The sequence below is a fragment of the Drosophila subobscura genome, chromosome E (genome assembly GCF_008121235.1).
Source record: "Drosophila subobscura isolate 14011-0131.10 chromosome E, UCBerk_Dsub_1.0, whole genome shotgun sequence".
In the NCBI taxonomy this organism is placed as follows: domain Eukaryota; kingdom Metazoa; phylum Arthropoda; class Insecta; order Diptera; family Drosophilidae; genus Drosophila; species Drosophila subobscura.
Genome location: NC_048531.1, coordinates 14,573,819 through 14,590,891, shown reverse-complemented (window position 1 = coordinate 14,590,891; position 17,073 = coordinate 14,573,819). Strand labels below are relative to the sequence as shown.

Here is a 17,073-nt window from a genome sequence, read left to right as displayed (position 1 = left end):
AAAAATTACACGCTCCGCTGCATTTCGTAACAATAATCGCCGGTGTTTGCCGTCTGACCACGCCCATCAGCAACCACCAGTCGCCTACCGCCTGCGAGCACCACCGCCAAAATCTCCGCCGCCTGAGACTCTGCGTGAGGGTGAACAAACTTTTCGCATGAAAGTCAACTTTCCACCGCTTTCGGTCCGCTCCGCACACAGTTCTGGCTTTTCTTTCTCCGATTCCCATTCGCTCGCCATCTGAGTTTTCCGTCTGTATAATTTGACGCCCGTCGGGAATTGGTTTTTGCACCATTTGGAGCCCGGCCTGCACTTCCTCGCCTGCCCCTCCTCGCAAAGGATTTGGCTTCATTTTATTAACGCTAATTGGGGTCCATCTAATTGCGGCAGCCGTCGCGTCGTATCATGTGGAACAGTTTCGCAAAGTTTGATGACGATTTATAAACAAATATTATATCCACGGAAATTATACAGAATGTTATCGTAGAGTAATGGATCGCTAAATTGGCAATCCATTTAAACGGTTGAACATTTTTTGTAATTCCCTCATTTCCGGTCATACGCGATTAATTGTCGATTCATCAGTTCAAGTTCTGCTCTTCACCCAGACGTCCTCCAAAAAGTTGAAGTAAACATTTGTTGCAAACTGCGGTTTGCCATCGAAGGTCCAATTCAACAGAAGAAGATATTCCCCAGAGGGCATCGGTAGAGGTACTTCAATCCGGTGGAAGTCGCTCACAGTCTGCAAGCCCTTTAGATCTATAAATCAGAGACTGCATTTGGAGAATAAATACTCAACACATACCACATAGGGACACGTGTGATTCACTGTGGACACATCCTTGATCAAGTTCCAGACCATCTTGACCACCGGTTGATTTCGTTTCCTCATGAACTCGCAGGCATCAAACTCGTAGTCCCATAGAAATGGCTTATAGCCATTGGCTCTCTTCATCAATTTAAGTCGTAGGTGGATGTTGTTTGCCGGTTCTAAAAATGTGGCATTCACATTTAGACTGGTCTTGTTCCGGGAGTAGGCCTTCAGGCGGCAGTAGTGAAACTGCACCCACGATTTGTTGTACGACAGGCACTTGGCATTTGTCATTTTTACAAATGGTGCCTCCTGAAACACTTTGTCGGTTACCATAATACTTATTTACAATTATAGCCATTAAATCTTACACTGCCAACGAGGAAGATGGCAAATAAAAATAGTCCAAGGGAGAGCAGTTTGATGTTCATTGTGTTCGTTCCGTACTGCTGCTGGCGACGACTACCGATGGAATGGTTTCGATCTTGACCTTTGTTTACCGATTTGCAATTAATAAGGAAATTAAGCGAATATATTTGTGATATACATGTGTCTGTGAGCACTTAGACGCCATATTTTATCTTTAATCTTAATCGGCAATGAATTTATTGATGGGTTTAACGATTTACCAAAATAATTCCATTAAAAATAAAAGGGACAAACGGGTGCCAGACTGAGTCCAATATCACATCCTGAATACCCACACCATGAAATTTTTGCATAAGTCCCTTGCCTGAGGTGGATTTCGTTGCGCTGCCAATTCAATGGCACCGAGCCATGTCTTCCAGCCGAAAAATGGAAAGTGTAAGAGCATAGGAGTCATTCCATGCTGTCCTCGGTTGCCTTCCCTTTTCTCCTGATGGTTTGCCACCTGCCTCCTACATAGGCAGCAGAAATTATTCGACGGCTGGGTAAACCCACCAATTCTGATGTCTTGGGTAATATCCAAGTCTACGTGTCATCATCGCAAAGGCTCTCGAGGTGCACCACAAATGCTCCAAAACTGTCGTTTTCAGAGTCGTTCTATTGTGGCACTTATATTCCATTATCTGATGGTCAGCGTCCCTTAAGGGGGTAAGTTTCCTGTATCTGAAGGCCTTCTTGTAGATATGTCTTTTAAACCATGGAACCATTGTTACGCCATAAATATTGTACAAGGCAATGGACGATTTTTTTTTATGAGGATAGCACACGCTGACCAATTTCTTATCGTCGGGATAGTAGTCAACGACGGGTGACGACGCCAAATGGATTCGGGGCACCCGACTCATCCACTGGGCAGCGAGTCGCGTATCCCGCCAAACATCGCCGTAGGTGACGGTCCAGGGGTTCAGGACCTTAACCTGCTTTGCCCTGCCCAAGATGCCTACCATTCCGCGTGCTAGTGGGATGGTCAGCTCTTTGGGCCATGTCTTCGTTACCCCTGTCCCGTTTTGAGAAAAAACAGCTCGACCTCGACGTTGCTTACCGTCAGCCTCCATCTGCTCACTCCCACTCTTGTTGTCAACCATCACCAACGGCGGATTTTTCATTATATTCGAGGCGACAGGCACGCCAATGCTTAATCCGGATACCAATTCATTTATCTGTGTAGGGTCCATGAGAGTCTCGTCTATCTTTAGGTCCAGTTTGGTCTCCTGGGCGGGCTCCTGGAACGACGTCTCGTTTGAGCCTCGCGCACCCTGCTCGTTCAGCTGGATCGGCGCTGCTAGTGTGTCGCCATGTCGTCGATGGCTCATCTGGGTTGGACAGCGTTGAGTAGCAATGAGAAGCAAATGAATACATCGATCCCCAGTACTTACGCCAAACAGCAGACAGAAAACGCAAAGCACAGCATACAAATTTATCGGCCACATTTAACAATTCAATTTATTTCACAGAGAATTTTAAATAACAAATTTATTTTGATTTTAAACAAAAATATTTATAAGAAGCCTCCACTCATGCGTATCTAACTATAATAACTAACTACTATAAGTATCCTCGCACTATCTATAAACAATGAAGGAAATGGCTGGGCATGCTGAGCAAAGCAAAACAAATTGGTTTATTTCTGATTTCTATTCAGAATAAGGATCCCATAAGGTGCCCACATAGGCTGAAACTCTAAACGGAACACAAATATTTTTGTAGATTTATGAAATATATTCAATTATGTGCAATTATATGTATGATATGTTTAATGGATTGTGGGATCTCTAGTCCAAGACCTTGAAGGTCCGGCTATCTCGAAACCATAAATTGTTAGCTCATCTGACCATCTGTTTCAGTCAGCAAGTAAAGTGCGTCCAAGCGTCAAGCATGGTGGCGGCTGAATTATGGTTTGTGAGCGAATTTATACAATTTATTTATTATAGATCTGATCCCTCTGTTAATCGATGACCAATTGGCGAAATGAACAATATTTAAGCATTCTGCAACTGAATCTCCCGGGAGTTTACTGGTTTTATACCCTATTCTTTCGTTGAGAAAAGCGAAAAGTTCTAGAATAATTTGTACAACATAATTGACTTGGATAAGTTCTTAGCTAAGTGCAAAATAATGTATTCGCGGCTCTTGCCTAATCCTCCACAAAGGGTGAAGTAAACATTTGTTGCAAACTGCGGTCTGCCGTCGAATGTCCAATTGATTAGGAAAAGATATTCCCCAGAGGGCACCGGTAGAGGTATTTCAATCCGGTGGAAGTCGCTCACAGTCTGCAAGCCCTTTAGATCTATAAATCAGAGACTGAATTTGGAGAATAAATACTCAACACATACTACATAGGGACAGGTGTGATTCACTGTGGACACATCCTTGATCAAGTTCCAGACTATCTTGGCCACCGGTTGATTTCGCGAAGTCAACGAGAAATGGCTTGTAGCCATTGTCCCTCTTCATCAATTTAATTCGTACATAGATGTTGTTTGCCGGTTCTACGAATGTGGCATTCACATTTAGACTGGTCTTGTTCCGGGAGTAGGCCTTCAGGCGGCAGTAGTGAAACTGCACCCACGATTTGTTGTACGACAGGCACTTGGCATTTGTCATTTTTACAAACGGTGCCTCCTGAAACACTTTGCTGGTTATTTCATATCATATTTCCAATGAGATAGATGGGCTTACACTACAAACCAGGAAGCCAGCGAACAGTAGAAGTCCAGACCCGAGCAACTTGGCGTTCATTCTCTTCGGCGGCAAATTAAATTGTGAACTGTTTTTATCAATTGTGTCATGTTGATGAGGTGTCGAACTATAATTAAAGGCACATTAAATATCCATTATTACATATAACTATGTACAGATCCCCGACTGGCGGCAGAAGCTCTTAAATCGATCGATCGACAGCGTTTAAATGTCGAATAAATTCAGGCATTTCATTAACTGTCATTTCGAATGATCCATTTGCGAGAAATCAAATTACACACTGAAGTAGCATCACGAATAGATTCGAAATTATAATTACTCCTCGTGTTTTGTCATTTGCTGTTGATCCATTAAACAGGGAACATGCACAGGCCACGTTCTCGGGTGCATCCCGTTGTGGTGTCGGCCAAGCGGTTTGAGGCAATCCAGTCGCGGGCCCATCAGGAGCAGAAGCACGCCCAGCTGGCGGCCGTCGAGGAGGAGCGGCGGTATAGGCAGTACCTCAAGGAGGGCAGCGATCTGCTGTGCAGCTACTTCACGGGCCTCGTCACCCACGATGCGGAGAAGAAGAAGCCCAAAGTGGTGGAGCAGGCAGCAGGCGGGGAGGCGCCGCGGGCGACCAAGCAGCTGGAGGAACGTCTGCGCAAGGAGCGCATCATTCGGGCCAACAATTTGCTGGACCAATTGAAGCCGGGACACCGGGCCCTGCATCGGGCACTGCTCGAGAGCGAGATGCTGCATCAGCGCAGCTTCAATGAGGCGCTCAACCGGGAGATCGCCGAGGATGCACGTCGCCAGCAGGAGCAGGATGAGGCCATGTGTCCGGAGGTGCTCATACCCTTTGGCAACATCACCGAGGAGGAGCTGGCGGCAAAGGAGGAGGAGAAGCGCCAGGCCGTTCGGCTCGCCATCATTCAGGATCTGGAAACGAAGCGGAAACTGGCGGAGGCCGAGCAGGAGCAGCGACTCTTCGACGAGACGGTGGAGCGGGCGCAGTACAAGTGCCTGCAGGACAAGGAGGAGAAGGCGCTCAAGGAGAAGAAGGCACGCAGCATTGAGTTCAATCGCAAGGCCTATCGCGACTCCATGAAGGAGAAGGCCCAGATAGAGGAGCGTGAGTGGGCACAATCCCTGGAAATAAGTGGAAAATAAACACCAATCCTCTCCACAGATGAGCGCATTTGCGATGTGATCGATGAGCGTCGCAACTGCGTCTACCAGGTGGCCGCGCGCCACTTGGATGGCCGTTACAATGCCCATCTGAAGGAGACGCGTGCGAAACAGCATCGCGATCGCGAGGAGCGGGCCGTGCGCATCTGTCGACTGCAGCAGGCGGGCAAGAGGCAGCTGGAGGAGCGCCAGGCGAGCCTGGAGGATCGCTACGAGTTCGAGACGCAGGTGGACGAGGGGCGACGCCAGTGTGAGCTGCAGGAGCTGGCCAAGCAGCGCAAGGCCTACCAACTCGTGGAGAAGCGCGAGGCCGAGGAGAAGCTCAAGCGGGAGAGGGAGCTGCAGCGCTTCGAGGTGGCCCGACGGCTGAAGAACGCCGAAGCCAATCGGCACTTTGAGATCTCCGAGCAGCGGAAGCGCGACAGAGTGACGGCCGAGGTGCGCGACACGCTCTACCGCCAGCGGGAGGAGTTCATGGAGCAGCGTCAGCAGGAGCTGATGCGTCTGACCGCCTGCGACGACGATCCGCACCTGCTGGAGGACAAGAAGTTCTACGAGCAGGCCGTCGCCGTCATGGAGCAGTCCCGCAAGGTGGGCCGCCCCCTCTACCCCATTGCCACGGCCGTCGAGCGCTATGCGCGGGCCAACAATCTGGAGGTGCAGCCGGAGCGAGGACGCGTGAAGCGCAGCCAGCTGCGGGACTACTGCTGGCCGGGGTACCATGCCAAGGCGGATCTTGCCTACCGCAAGTACGAGCAGGCGCAGCTGTGCCGCGAGGGCCAGCGGGATGCCCGCAATCAGATCTACTGCAACGCCATCAAGATCAAGAAAATGGCCTCCGTGGAGAAGCCATTCCAGCCGTGTGTCGCCTCCTGTCCCATCAACTGTTTCCATCGTCGCGGCATGCCCGCTGTGGACAGCACAGACTCCTTTGACTACGGCCCTCATGTGTGCTACGAGGAGTCGCCACCGCTGGGCGCTTGTCCCAGCCGCATGCAGGGCATTCGTCGCCACTCGAAGCCGCCCAGCCAGCCGACACTCGCTGCACCGCCACCCATGCCAGAGCTGCGGCTGGAGGCCACACCTGTTCCATCTGTGGCTAAGCCGACAAACGTTGCTGCCAGTTCTCCAGCAAGTGGAGCTGCAACCCAGCAGTTCCTGCTGCCCCAGCAATGCCCGCCAATGCCACAAGTGCTGCAGTACGTAGAGAATCTTTGCCTCAATCACGTCCTCCAGTGTCGGTCAAGGCTCGCCGTGGATCCGTTCGAGGCACCATTCCGGGCACAGATCCACGTGGAGCCACTCTTGGCATGCCCAAAGCCGACACTCAGGCACCAACTGGACAAAATCGTCCAGCAAATATACCAAACCCCACGGGCACCTGGGGCTCGGGACCGTTGCCCCAGCCACAGGCGCCAAAGAACCAGAAAGGATCTGGTGACAAAAAGTCACATGGCTATCGCTAGAGAGATTTAAAGGGAAGGCCAAGCCCACACCCACTCAAATATCATTCAATCGAGTTCCGCATCCCATTTAACATTTCCAAAATTTACGTTTTCCCGTGCTTGTTGTATTTTGATGTTTGTCCATTTGCGAGGGCAGCAAAAGAATGAATAAAAAAGGGTGACACCGATCCCTCAGCCCACGCACACACAGACAGACAGGGCGAGGCAGGACAGGACAGACGGTAGAGCACAAACAGTGAGGGGCAAAAGGAAAGGAAATGACATTAATGGTTTTTTAAAAGCACTTAAACTTGGCGCAAGAGTTTCCTCCACGTTTTTCGCCTTTTTGCTGCCACTGAACTGAGTGGGAGCTGGTCTAGAGGTGGACTGAGACGGAGCAATCTCCTAACCCTAACTCCTAACCGTAACCCTTCTTCCAGTGGCACTTGGCAGACATTACGCGCTTTGTTTAGCAGCGGAAAAAAGCAAAAGCGAGTGGCCTGGCCAGCGGCAATGTCTCCGTAGAGTGGCCCGGCAAAATGTTCCATAAATTCCAATTAATGCGTGGCCAAAGTTATTAGGTTTCGTCTCCGCCATCTCCATCGCCATCTCCAACTCTCCATTCGCTTCCATCTTCATCAATTTGTGACTGGCGCTGAGAGTGACATCCCTTTTTGTTTCATTTAGCTTATTAACGGGGGGGGCAGACATGTCCGGTGTTCCGCAGAGTCGGCCATAACTTAATTTGAAGTCTGCCAAGCAGTCTTTAGGCTTGAGTGAGAGTACTGGTAAGGCGAGGTCACCGCCGAGTCAGCACGCTAATTTCCGGGCAATCTCATCAGTACAATTATGGCGAAGCTCCTTTCTTCTGTGTCGTTGGCAGGCACCAAGCGGCTCGAGCAGGCGACTCCCGGCGGCTTAATCAGCAAGCGTTTAGGACTTGGCAGTCTTTTGGGGCTCGGTCGAGCGCTCAGCTTGAAATTATAGCAACTGAGACTCCTTTTTTTATCATCATCCGCTCTGTGAAGTTGTGAAAAGTTTGACCCGGCTGGCAAAGTTAACCAATTTGGTGTATTAAATGTTCGTAATGAGAGTGCTGGGGCAGGGCAAATCCCTTCAGTTCAGAGATGAGTGGACAGCATGGGGCAATTGTGCCATTTTCGGAGTACAATCTATGCAGATTAATTACTATTATTATTTTTGCCAGCTTCAGTGCTGTGTGCCGTGAACAAACAAACCAAAAATATCAATTTTTATGCTGTCCAAATAAAGGCTTAACTCCCCACTGCACAAGGACATCTCATCTCTTTTTCTTTGTTCTCCATCGACGTTTGTGTAGTTTTTTCCCTAATAAAATTGAGATTGCACAGGGCTGTGGGTACATATTGTCCCATTTCGTTTATTGTTTGCCCAACGATAAGGTTTTGTGCTCACAAAAATATATATTTTTTCGCTGAAAACTCCACGAACGAAAAACAACATTCGGAAAACAAATCTGCCCAGGTGCAGAGCTTGTGGAGTTGTTGTTCAATCGAATGGTTGGAATTTGCGGGCTACATTTTCGCTGCAAAAAGTAAACTAAATATTTCTAATCAAATGTAGATATCCCCAGAGTACAGCAAATAATAATAGAATGTTCCGCCTCCGACTTTGAGCATTTTCAATTACTCAAGCCTTTGATGGCTTGGAAAGTGCAACCAGCCGGAAGGAATTCGCATTGTGTTTCCAGTCTTGCCTTTTGATTAGCAAAAAGCTGAAAGTATCTACAGGTGGCGGCAAGAGAACAGCCCACAGACAAGGCAAAGTGGAGGGAAAACTAAAAGGCTGAATTTTCCATTGTAATGTTAAGCAAAAATCTCTTCATTGCTCTGGCTCATTATACGCTTCGCCAGTTGAAAACTCAATAAACATACCAGCAACGGAATGAGAAATTACTTAATGAAATTAAGTGTGAAAAGTGTAAGTGCCTCCCCAGAGAGAGAGAGAGAGGGAGATAAAGGCTCGCCACTCGAGAGGGGCATGGCGCGAGTCGAGTGGCAGACCTGAAAGCGGCAGAGCGACAGGCGGCAGTGCGGCAGTAAATAATAATAAGAGAATGACTTACTGGAGCGCTCTCGGCAAGCCCATTATCGGCTTAGCAGGTCCGTGGCGCTCGCAAGTGGATTTTGATTGCGCAATCCAGCAGCAAAAAGGCGCAGCCAGCAGGCAACAAGTTGAAAGCGGAAAAAGGAGTCGAAGCAGAAGTTATTCATGCCCACAATAATAGAGAGCCAAGGAGCTATTGAGATGGAGTCTATTGAGCACTGTTTCGCAGTGCATTTGATGTTCTTTTGTGTTACATTTAATGCCAAGGACACTTAGTTGGTATTGTGCCTCGAATCTAGGACTCTGCGTCCGCTTTGTCCGGTTGTGGCTTCAAAGCGCTCTCGTGCAGCTGAAACCCGTAGAGACTGCAACGAAGAAGGAGAGAGAGAGTGTCAGTTGGGCAAATGCCAGACAGATCTCAAATCTAAACACTCACCGTGGCACATATTTCTCTTGGCTCGGCTGTGGGCGCAATTCGGGCAGCTGCATGAAAAACATATGGGGAAAACTTGGCCCAAACATGCAGCCATCCAACGCGGCATTTTCCTGCGCTGGCTCGAATATATCCTGGCATCTCGGACAGTAGATATTTACGAGCGACTCGTCGTAGGTGTAGCTGGACCCTATTGGCAGCACGTGCTGACCGTGGCAGTAGACCCGCGGACAGATCCCGAAGGCGCCGTGCTCGAACTTAATGCGCATGGCCTCGATGCCAGCTGGTGTCAGAATGAAGCGCGCATGAATCAAGCCGTACAGCCACTCGGACTCAATGCCGCTGTCCTCGCCTACCCACTTGCGGAGGCAATAGTTCTTATCGAGTATGTCCTGTAAAGCTTCCGCATAATTGGTCACCGCCTTGTCCAGGCCGTTCAGATTGAACGGATCCTCCATGTAGTCCAAGGGCACGCGGCACAGAAACTCATTGCCGGCGCGGCTCAGGAACCAACCCAGCCAGCTGTCGTCGCCGATCGGTGGGGCGTGAATTCTGTTTCCTCTGCGAACAAACGTGTGGTCAAAATAAAGAAATTAACAAAGTGCAAAGATTCTTACGAATGGAAAGACATTCTAATTGATGGCAAAAGAATTATGAGTGAAAAGATGACAAAAAAAAATGAAAGAAAACCAAATAGGGATGGGCAAACGATATGTAACGATGCTACGATATTTCGATATTTGCGATTACTCGATTGACTCGAGCTTGCGACTAATTAATTGGAGGATCTATGGGGTACGGAAGATTAATGGAACTTGTGCGAATATGTGCACTTGGGAGTAGATCCAAGCCTGTTCCGCTTGCAGCCTTAAGTTCTGCCTGTAAATTTTTAGATAAAAATAACCCTCCCGCGCGCTTGCTTGCCACCTCTTGGCTGTAACGAACTTTATTGATTCATGGCAAAGATTACAGCTCCGACAATGGCATGGCAGGGCACCGCTTGGCCCTCTGCTCCTTAGGTTTCCAGGTATACGCAGTTGATTGAAGCACTCCAAACCAGAAATTGGTTAGCATCAAAAAGTTGTGGAGGGCCCACGACAGCCTGGGGAACAATACATAGGTGAGTGCGAGGCACGGAATGAATGGATTGGAGTGGAGTTGGAGTAGAGGCAAGAAAAAAAGCAGCTCTGCCCTGCCCGCCCGACTGCAGCGGGTGCGGTGTCCACGCATGTCAGTGTGTGCGTGTGCGTGTGTTTTTGCCGTTACTTTTCCCATCTCCATTCGGTCAGCTACGCCGTTGCTGTAAATTCAATTCCCATTTTCGCTTAAAAGTTTTTAACTTGGTTACTCCGTTGGCTCCATCCCTCATTCCAGCCGTCAGGCAAGCAGCCAGGCAGACAGAAAAAAGCAGAGAGAGCGAGAGCGAGAGAGAGAGAGAGAGAGAGAGTGCACAAAAAATGCCCTTGAGACAAATTAAGTGATTCACCCGCTTACACATTTTTCCTGCTGATTACTTTTGCCCCCATCCTCAGCACTGGTTGGAGGCTGAAATTGAATTGCCCAAAACTCGAAGAGAGAAAAGATAGAATGAGGAATTGCTCTCAATGTTTGATAGTAGTGCCGCAAGGCATCCACCATTGCCATTACTTGTACACACAGTCTACAGATTTACAATTTGTTGGCCAGCTGCCTGGCCTTGAGCTCCGCATCGATCTCCCGCCGGATGGCCTCGATGTGATCCTCCAGCACGGGGCGCTCAATCATGCGGAGTGGCTGATTGAAGCGCAGCACAGCCACATCCAGTTGGTGTTCGTTGAGCGTGGTGCCACTCAACAGGGTGCGCACCACATGCTTGACGGCCGTCCCCTCGTCCATGGAGTCGACCAGCTCGCCCGCATGCTTCTCCAGGTATTCGCGGGCCGTGTGGCCGGCGCGGCCTGTGCTGTTGCCCGACCACTCGTAGTAGATGCCCGATGGCTCCGTTTGGAACAGACGCGGCTTGCCATCACCGTCGAAGCCGCCCATCAGGCAGGAGAGTCCGAAGGGGCGCCGTCCATTGCTCTGGGTGTAGTTCTGCTTCATCTGCGCCATGAAGCTGAAAGGGAAAAGGGCTGCAATGCATTTTCGGGCAAAGGAAAAGCGAGGGAATTGCTTTCACCGTGTTATGTACTCCACCGTTACGGGCCGCTCGAAATTCAGGCGATAGCTCTGGGCCTCCGCTTGGGCGCGGCTGATCAAGACGCGGGCATCCGCAGTGAGGCCGGCAAAGGTCATTACCACGTGCTCGTCGAGCATGCAAATCTTGCGCATGGAGCGCTCCTCAAACAGGGGATTGCTGCACCGCTTCTCCACACCCACCACAATGCAATCATTGGTGCGTAGTCCCACCTGAAGTAGAGCAAACATTACAGAGATCGAGGAGTCCATGAAGCTGCCACTTACCGCTGTGGATCCGCGTCGCACGGCCTCCTGGGCGTACTCCACTTGCAGCAGATGGCCATCGGGCGAGTATATGGTCACGGCACGATCGTAGCGGTCAGCCATTGGAAACAACTAATAAACACTAATAAATAAACCAAACTTCTAGTAATTTTAAAGGTGGGAAACTGCTTGACGCAGCCAACTTCACATCGAAACTATCGAATGAATATCGAAAAATATTGACTTCTTTTTGTGTGTGTGTGTTTTGCATTAGTTGAAAAAACACAAGCCAAAAGCTACAATAATAAATGGCAAATCATAATTGAATTTATTCGCCGGAATGCACCAATGGCATTCTATTTATTTAATTTCACAATTTAATTGTATTACCAAGTTAATCGGATGAAATGTGTCACAAATTATTGAGACAATTACCATAAATTGGTTTAATATTAACCGCCAGCAATTTGTAGCGTTATCCTCACTTCCCTGTCGACCCTGTTGCCACCTGAAATCTGTTTAGCCATTAGCCAAAATGCCCCCAGAACCAACCCAAGCCGACCGACCAGCTGCTGCCCAGCAAGCTCAAAACTGGGCCAGAGACAGAGCAGAAAGTTGACAACAAAGTCGCAGGAAAATGCAACAAAAGAGCAAATCTGTGGCAAATGTAATCGCAATCGAGGAACAGCTTCATTTTCCTAATGTGCTTAGCCAGGGCCCACAACGAACCCCCGAGAGCCGGGACCTTGCCACGACGCGGTGCTTAGTATGCCGTGCCACAAGCGCGCACTTTGCCATAAATTTATATTTAACATTTTATGACAACCGTGTGGCAGCGACCAGGGGAGTAGGACACCAGAACGAGGACCAGCAGCAGAAACAGAATCGGAGACACGAACCTAGAGGTCGGTGGGGTGGAGGACGAGCGCCAGCCAGGAAGTGTGCCGCATACTTACCAGGATTAAACACGTGCCGCCCCAATGGCCGTTGGTTCATGGGCGCCTGCAAACGTTTGCGAAACGCGACGGGCAAATAAATAAATTAAGCGCGACTGCAAACAAAGCGACCAGCAAATAGAATCACGCCAAATGCAATTATTCCAACTGATTCGACAGTTTACCCATTTTACATTTACGTTCCCCAGGCGACTGGGCGGCGACTAGGGAACTGGCGCAGGCCCATTCCCACCTCTCGCCGTGGAAATATGTTTTGTGATATTAATTCTAGTTTGCTTTGTTGTGCATAAAGCGGTTATGGCAGTTGCCGCAGGCGTAGAGTCGCTCGCTAAATGAATAAATATCGAAATTTATGTGCCATAAAAATGCATTAGGCAAACACACAGCAGAGCCCCAAATGGTCATGGCTCGCATGTGATATTTGTGTGTAATATTTGCACACCATTCGAGTGTCTACATGTGTTTAGTAACTATTATTTAATAGTTTTTCGAAAGGGGCAAAAGTTCCACACAGAAATGTTCGAGTCTTGCGCGCACTTGGGAAATAAAATAAATATTTTCATCGAATGCATGGGCATGGGAGGGGGGGAGGGGCCTTCATTAGCACGCTCTGCCCGGTGGAGTGGAGAGCCCGTCGTCGGCCCTAGGCAATGTGCACAAAATTAAGTATACGCCGTGTTTTCCATGCGTGCCCTTACCATTTTGGCGTTTGATTAAGCACTTTTACCCCCAATAAACACTCGATACCGGGAGAAGAGTAGCAAGACGAAGCAGATGAAGAAATGTTCCGCACTAAACACGAAATTGCCCTTGAGGCAGTTGTGGAGGCAGAAGGCAGCAGGCAACAGCAGCAGCAACGAAGACACAAAGCGGCAGGCAGCCACCATAAACAAAAGGCAACAACGTGAACCAACCAAGAACCAGCAACAACTTTTGGGTTTTTGGGCGGGCAACCCAAAGCCAGGGTAGAACTTTGCACGATTTGTTTGCTTCGAGCTTAATTTGTAGCGTCAAATGGTGTTGATTGTTGTTTTTGCCAGGATCCGCAGCTCCCCTGCCCCTGCGCCGCCCTGCTACTTTCAGTCGCCATCGCAACTAAAGACCCAATAAAAGTGGAGGATGCTACAATGGATAAGCAGGGTTTGCTTGAATACTCTTTCAAGTGGCTTCGGCAGAACTGCTTCTCCTCTGCGCCACTCGAAAGTCCCTGCTCACGATGCTGTCAGTGTTTGTATGTACATTCATATGTATACGTGTACACAGTGCATACATATGTGTAAATTAATGATGAACAGTTTGAACACGATGTGCTCGATGAGATTGGAGTTGGGCAAATGGTTTAACATGGCTCCGTATGCCGTTTACAACACTTTCTCTCTCGCTTGTTAATATATTTTGACTCACTTACAAACGAATTAACTTCTCTTTAATGTATAATAGTTAAAGCTGAAACTATTCCACAGCCATTCGAGCATACATTTCCCTTGTTTTTGTATCAATTCAATCTCATCCTTTGATTCTGCTGCATGGACATGCAGACACATGTTTCCCTTACTTACACTCCGTGTGGTCTTCAGAGAAAGCCAACGATTGCAAAATGCAAATGACCTTTGACCATAGAACGCAGTCTGGCATGCAGCGTGCAACGTGCAACGTGCACTGCTTCGAGTGGATGCTGTCATGTGTCTCGGCTAAGTAAACACACGGACTAAGCGGAGGAAGAGCGGAAGAGCACTCACCTGGTGTACCAAATGGCGCCCAGACTCAGGACGCGCACACAGAGTTCTTTTTAATAAACCGAGCGAGGCACTCGGCATTGTTGACTCGCACATCCCATCCTCCTGTCCGGCCATTTATATGTAGATGTTGCAAGTGCGCCGCCCCCAGAGTGCCCTTTAGTGTCAACGAACTTTCGCTGCTTTGCCCATTAGCTACGAGGACGATGAGCTGAGTCGTTGCCAGTTATTAAGTCGTTTATACTTACGAACGGAGGTTCGTGGACATGGACCAGGGCATGGACGTCCTGCAACTGGGCAGCTGGCAAGCCGCTTATTATGGGAAAACTGTCCAAAGCAGCAGCAAGCTGGAAGGGCCATCCTGTGTGCGTTTCATTAACTAAACTTTGATGGAGAATCTATCAGAGTTGCGTGCCGCATGCCCCCTAATAAGCAACTAAATGTACGTGAGCGGATATTACCACAGCGTACACAGAGTCAATGATGAATTTAATAAGGCTAATGCTGCTTGGTGGGGAGCTTGGAGCTTGCAGATTGTCTCTTGGCGAACAATTGAATTCAAAAATGGAAGCTGCACTGTGGCTGCTGCAAATTCCATTTCCAGCTGGCCGTAAAGTGCAACAGCAACTCCATTAGTCAGCACTCCACTCGCTGCTCCGCCCCTCTGCCACCCCCTGCACCACTTCAAGCCAAATGGGAACAAATGCTGTGCAAATTAATGGCAAGACGGGAAGCAAAGGGCTCCGCGAAGGAGCTTGAAAGTATTGATAGATGGAAAAGTGCACGGCAATGAAGATGGAATCGAATCGAGTCACAGCCAAGTGGTGTGTAGGGATGAGAATCCACCCACTAATGGTCAGCTGTGGGTGCAGCTGAGTGCTGCAGCTGTCGCTGATTTCCACTAAAAATTGTTCAAATTCGCCAAAGTTGCCAGAGAGAGAGTCGTTAAAGAGCTGCAGAACTTAAATCGATGGCAGTGGGCAGGGAGAGAGGGACACAATCAAGGCAAAAGCTCTTCGATAATTTATGCAGCTCACCGCAGGACGATGGACTGACGGTGTGGTGTGTTTGTGTGTGCATGGTGTGTGTGTTTGTGCATAGGGAAACATGGAAAACAACCAAAATTACATCTAACGAAGCCACTAAATAAGCAGAATGGATACTGGCGAGCAAATAACCAATGCAAAATCAAAGCCCCAACCAGCGACAAGCACCAGCGGCATCAGTGGTCCACTCTCTGTCGGAGGAAGGGAGGGGATCTGTCGATACTTCTCCACTTTATAGAGTTTGCTGGCTCACCCCTTGACCCCGCCCGCACTTCCTTCCTTTCGTGCATATAAACATTTTCCAGCGAGTGTGTGGCGACATATCAGTGATAGTTTTATGGCCAACGTGCAGCCAGGCCAGGCCAGGCACGAGAGAGAGAGAGAGAGAGAGTGGACCAAAAGAAGAGAGCGAAAAAAAGTGGTGGAGGCGGGGTCTCCTGTCTGTAGAGCAACCGTATCGGGCGTATAATCCACTTTATATTTTCACACTTGCACTCAAATTGAAAATAAACATAAATTCGGGTTACGCGACAGCCCAAAAAAAAGAAACAGAGACACAAAAAGGATTACAAACCCCTGGAAAATGGGATTTGGTAGATATTTATTGATGCATAAATGAAAGACCAATGCTGAAGAGACTTATAGTTGTATTTATTATTGCACAATGAGCAGGAGTCTTTGCTTTCTTTGTCAGTCTCTTTATTATTATTACTTATCGTTTCTCCTTCTTGTTAGTTATTAAAAGTAATTTTAAAAATAGCTCTAAATGCAAAAGTGACTTCTAAATTCTAAAATGAACACGCAAAGGGCAAAGACCACGACTGCCATACCACTGGAGACCCGCAGAAGACTCCAGAGTGCATCCACAACCCCAGCAAAGGCAGAGACAAAGTCAGGCCCAAAATCAACTGCACTTGTCGCCGTGCCGCAGCTTAGAATGCGTTCGAAGAGTGATTTAGCAGCCCTACCCAATCCGTATGCTGTGAGCAGCCGCATCTATCGACCCTCCCGTTCCACCATCTTCGACTACAACCTGTCGCCGGTGGAGCAGCAGCACTTCCGCAACTGCAGCGATCCCATGAAGTCGGTGCCGGCAGCGGAGTTGGAGCTGCTGCGCAGTGGTCAGCGATCCACCTACTTGGAGCGCCGCTACGAGCACAGTCCCGACGATAAGTACAACTATCCGGAGGCGACCAGCTGGCGCTACGGTTGGTTCCACTGCCAGTCTGATCCCCGCCAGAAAAGGCACCCCAGAAAGGACTAAAGTGCTTGAAATATTCGCCCAAAGTCATTGGATAAATCGTAAAGTGTAAAGTGTAGCAAAATTAAATGAAATAAGCAATGGAAACAAATTCATTTCCGCATCTGCTGCTGCTTTGTGCATCATCTCATTTTCGGGGGCATGCAGCACATGCCAAGTGCCTTAACTGACAGGCCCGACTTTCTGACAGCCGCCCACTGACTGCTGAAATGTTTCTCAGTCTTTTCCAGTTGTTTAGAAATGCTCGTAGGCAGGACGGAGGCGCGTGCAGAGGCGTTCTCTGGCAGTTTTTAAAGTTTTTCTCCGCCCAAAGTTGCCCCCTGATCCGGTTGACTGGCCCCCTCACCCGAAAAAACATACAAAATATAAAACAGCAACGACAAATTGCATAAGCCACTCACATTCTGAGGCGGAGCATGGTGCTGCGACTGCAACTTCTACAGACAACTTGCTGCTGCACCACGGGGCATCGTATTCGTATGAGTATTGTTCTGTCTTGGCATTTAAAGTGCCGCAAAAGTTGAGTAACTCTGGCGAAAGTCGTTGCGGCTGTCGGTTTTGGTCTTTGGATTGACTCATGAAA

General features: G+C 48.7%; 6 protein-coding genes across 6 annotated transcripts; 2 read left to right on the top strand and 4 right to left on the bottom strand.

Moving 5' to 3' along the window:
* Window positions 1-437: 437 nt before the first annotated feature.
* LOC117891648 lies at window positions 438-1,370 on the bottom strand. Its single transcript, XM_034797197.1, has 3 exons — window positions 1,183-1,370; window positions 806-1,123; window positions 438-751 (listed from the first exon to the last, which is right to left on the bottom strand). Exons 1-3 carry the CDS (start codon window positions 1,240-1,242, stop codon window positions 587-589), a joined length of 543 nt encoding a protein of 180 aa, XP_034653088.1. The 5' UTR covers window positions 1,243-1,370; the 3' UTR covers window positions 438-586.
* Window positions 1,371-3,294: 1,924 nt separating this feature from the next.
* On the bottom strand, window positions 3,295-3,976 carry LOC117889755. The gene is given in 4 exon segments (XM_034794201.1): window positions 3,295-3,516; window positions 3,571-3,652; window positions 3,654-3,859; window positions 3,917-3,976. Coding segments are annotated over 4 exon segments (570 nt in total).
* Window positions 3,977-4,246: 270 nt separating this feature from the next.
* Window positions 4,247-6,744, top strand: LOC117891471 (trichohyalin). The gene is made up of 2 exons (XM_034796953.1): window positions 4,247-5,051; window positions 5,109-6,744. The coding sequence occupies exons 1-2, from the start codon at window positions 4,301-4,303 to the stop codon at window positions 6,581-6,583; spliced, it is 2,226 nt and encodes a 741-aa protein (XP_034652844.1). The 5' UTR covers window positions 4,247-4,300; the 3' UTR covers window positions 6,584-6,744.
* Window positions 6,745-8,878: 2,134 nt separating this feature from the next.
* Window positions 8,879-9,716, bottom strand: LOC117890618 (suppressor-of-stellate-like protein). Its single transcript, XM_034795558.1, has 3 exons — window positions 9,688-9,716; window positions 9,074-9,631; window positions 8,879-9,002 (listed from the first exon to the last, which is right to left on the bottom strand). Exons 1-3 carry the CDS (start codon window positions 9,699-9,701, stop codon window positions 8,933-8,935), a joined length of 642 nt encoding a protein of 213 aa, XP_034651449.1. The 5' UTR covers window positions 9,702-9,716; the 3' UTR covers window positions 8,879-8,932.
* A 937-nt stretch (window positions 9,717-10,653) lies between these two features.
* On the bottom strand, window positions 10,654-11,664 carry LOC117890304 (proteasome subunit alpha type-7-1B). Its single transcript, XM_034795078.1, has 3 exons — window positions 11,513-11,664; window positions 11,229-11,458; window positions 10,654-11,165 (listed from the first exon to the last, which is right to left on the bottom strand). The coding sequence occupies exons 1-3, from the start codon at window positions 11,612-11,614 to the stop codon at window positions 10,739-10,741; spliced, it is 759 nt and encodes a 252-aa protein (XP_034650969.1). The 5' UTR covers window positions 11,615-11,664; the 3' UTR covers window positions 10,654-10,738.
* A 4,335-nt stretch (window positions 11,665-15,999) lies between these two features.
* Window positions 16,000-16,512, top strand: LOC117890571. The gene has a single exon (XM_034795504.1). It carries the CDS (start codon window positions 16,023-16,025, stop codon window positions 16,491-16,493), a length of 471 nt encoding a protein of 156 aa, XP_034651395.1. The 5' UTR covers window positions 16,000-16,022; the 3' UTR covers window positions 16,494-16,512.
* The last annotated feature ends 561 nt before the right edge of the window (window positions 16,513-17,073 follow it).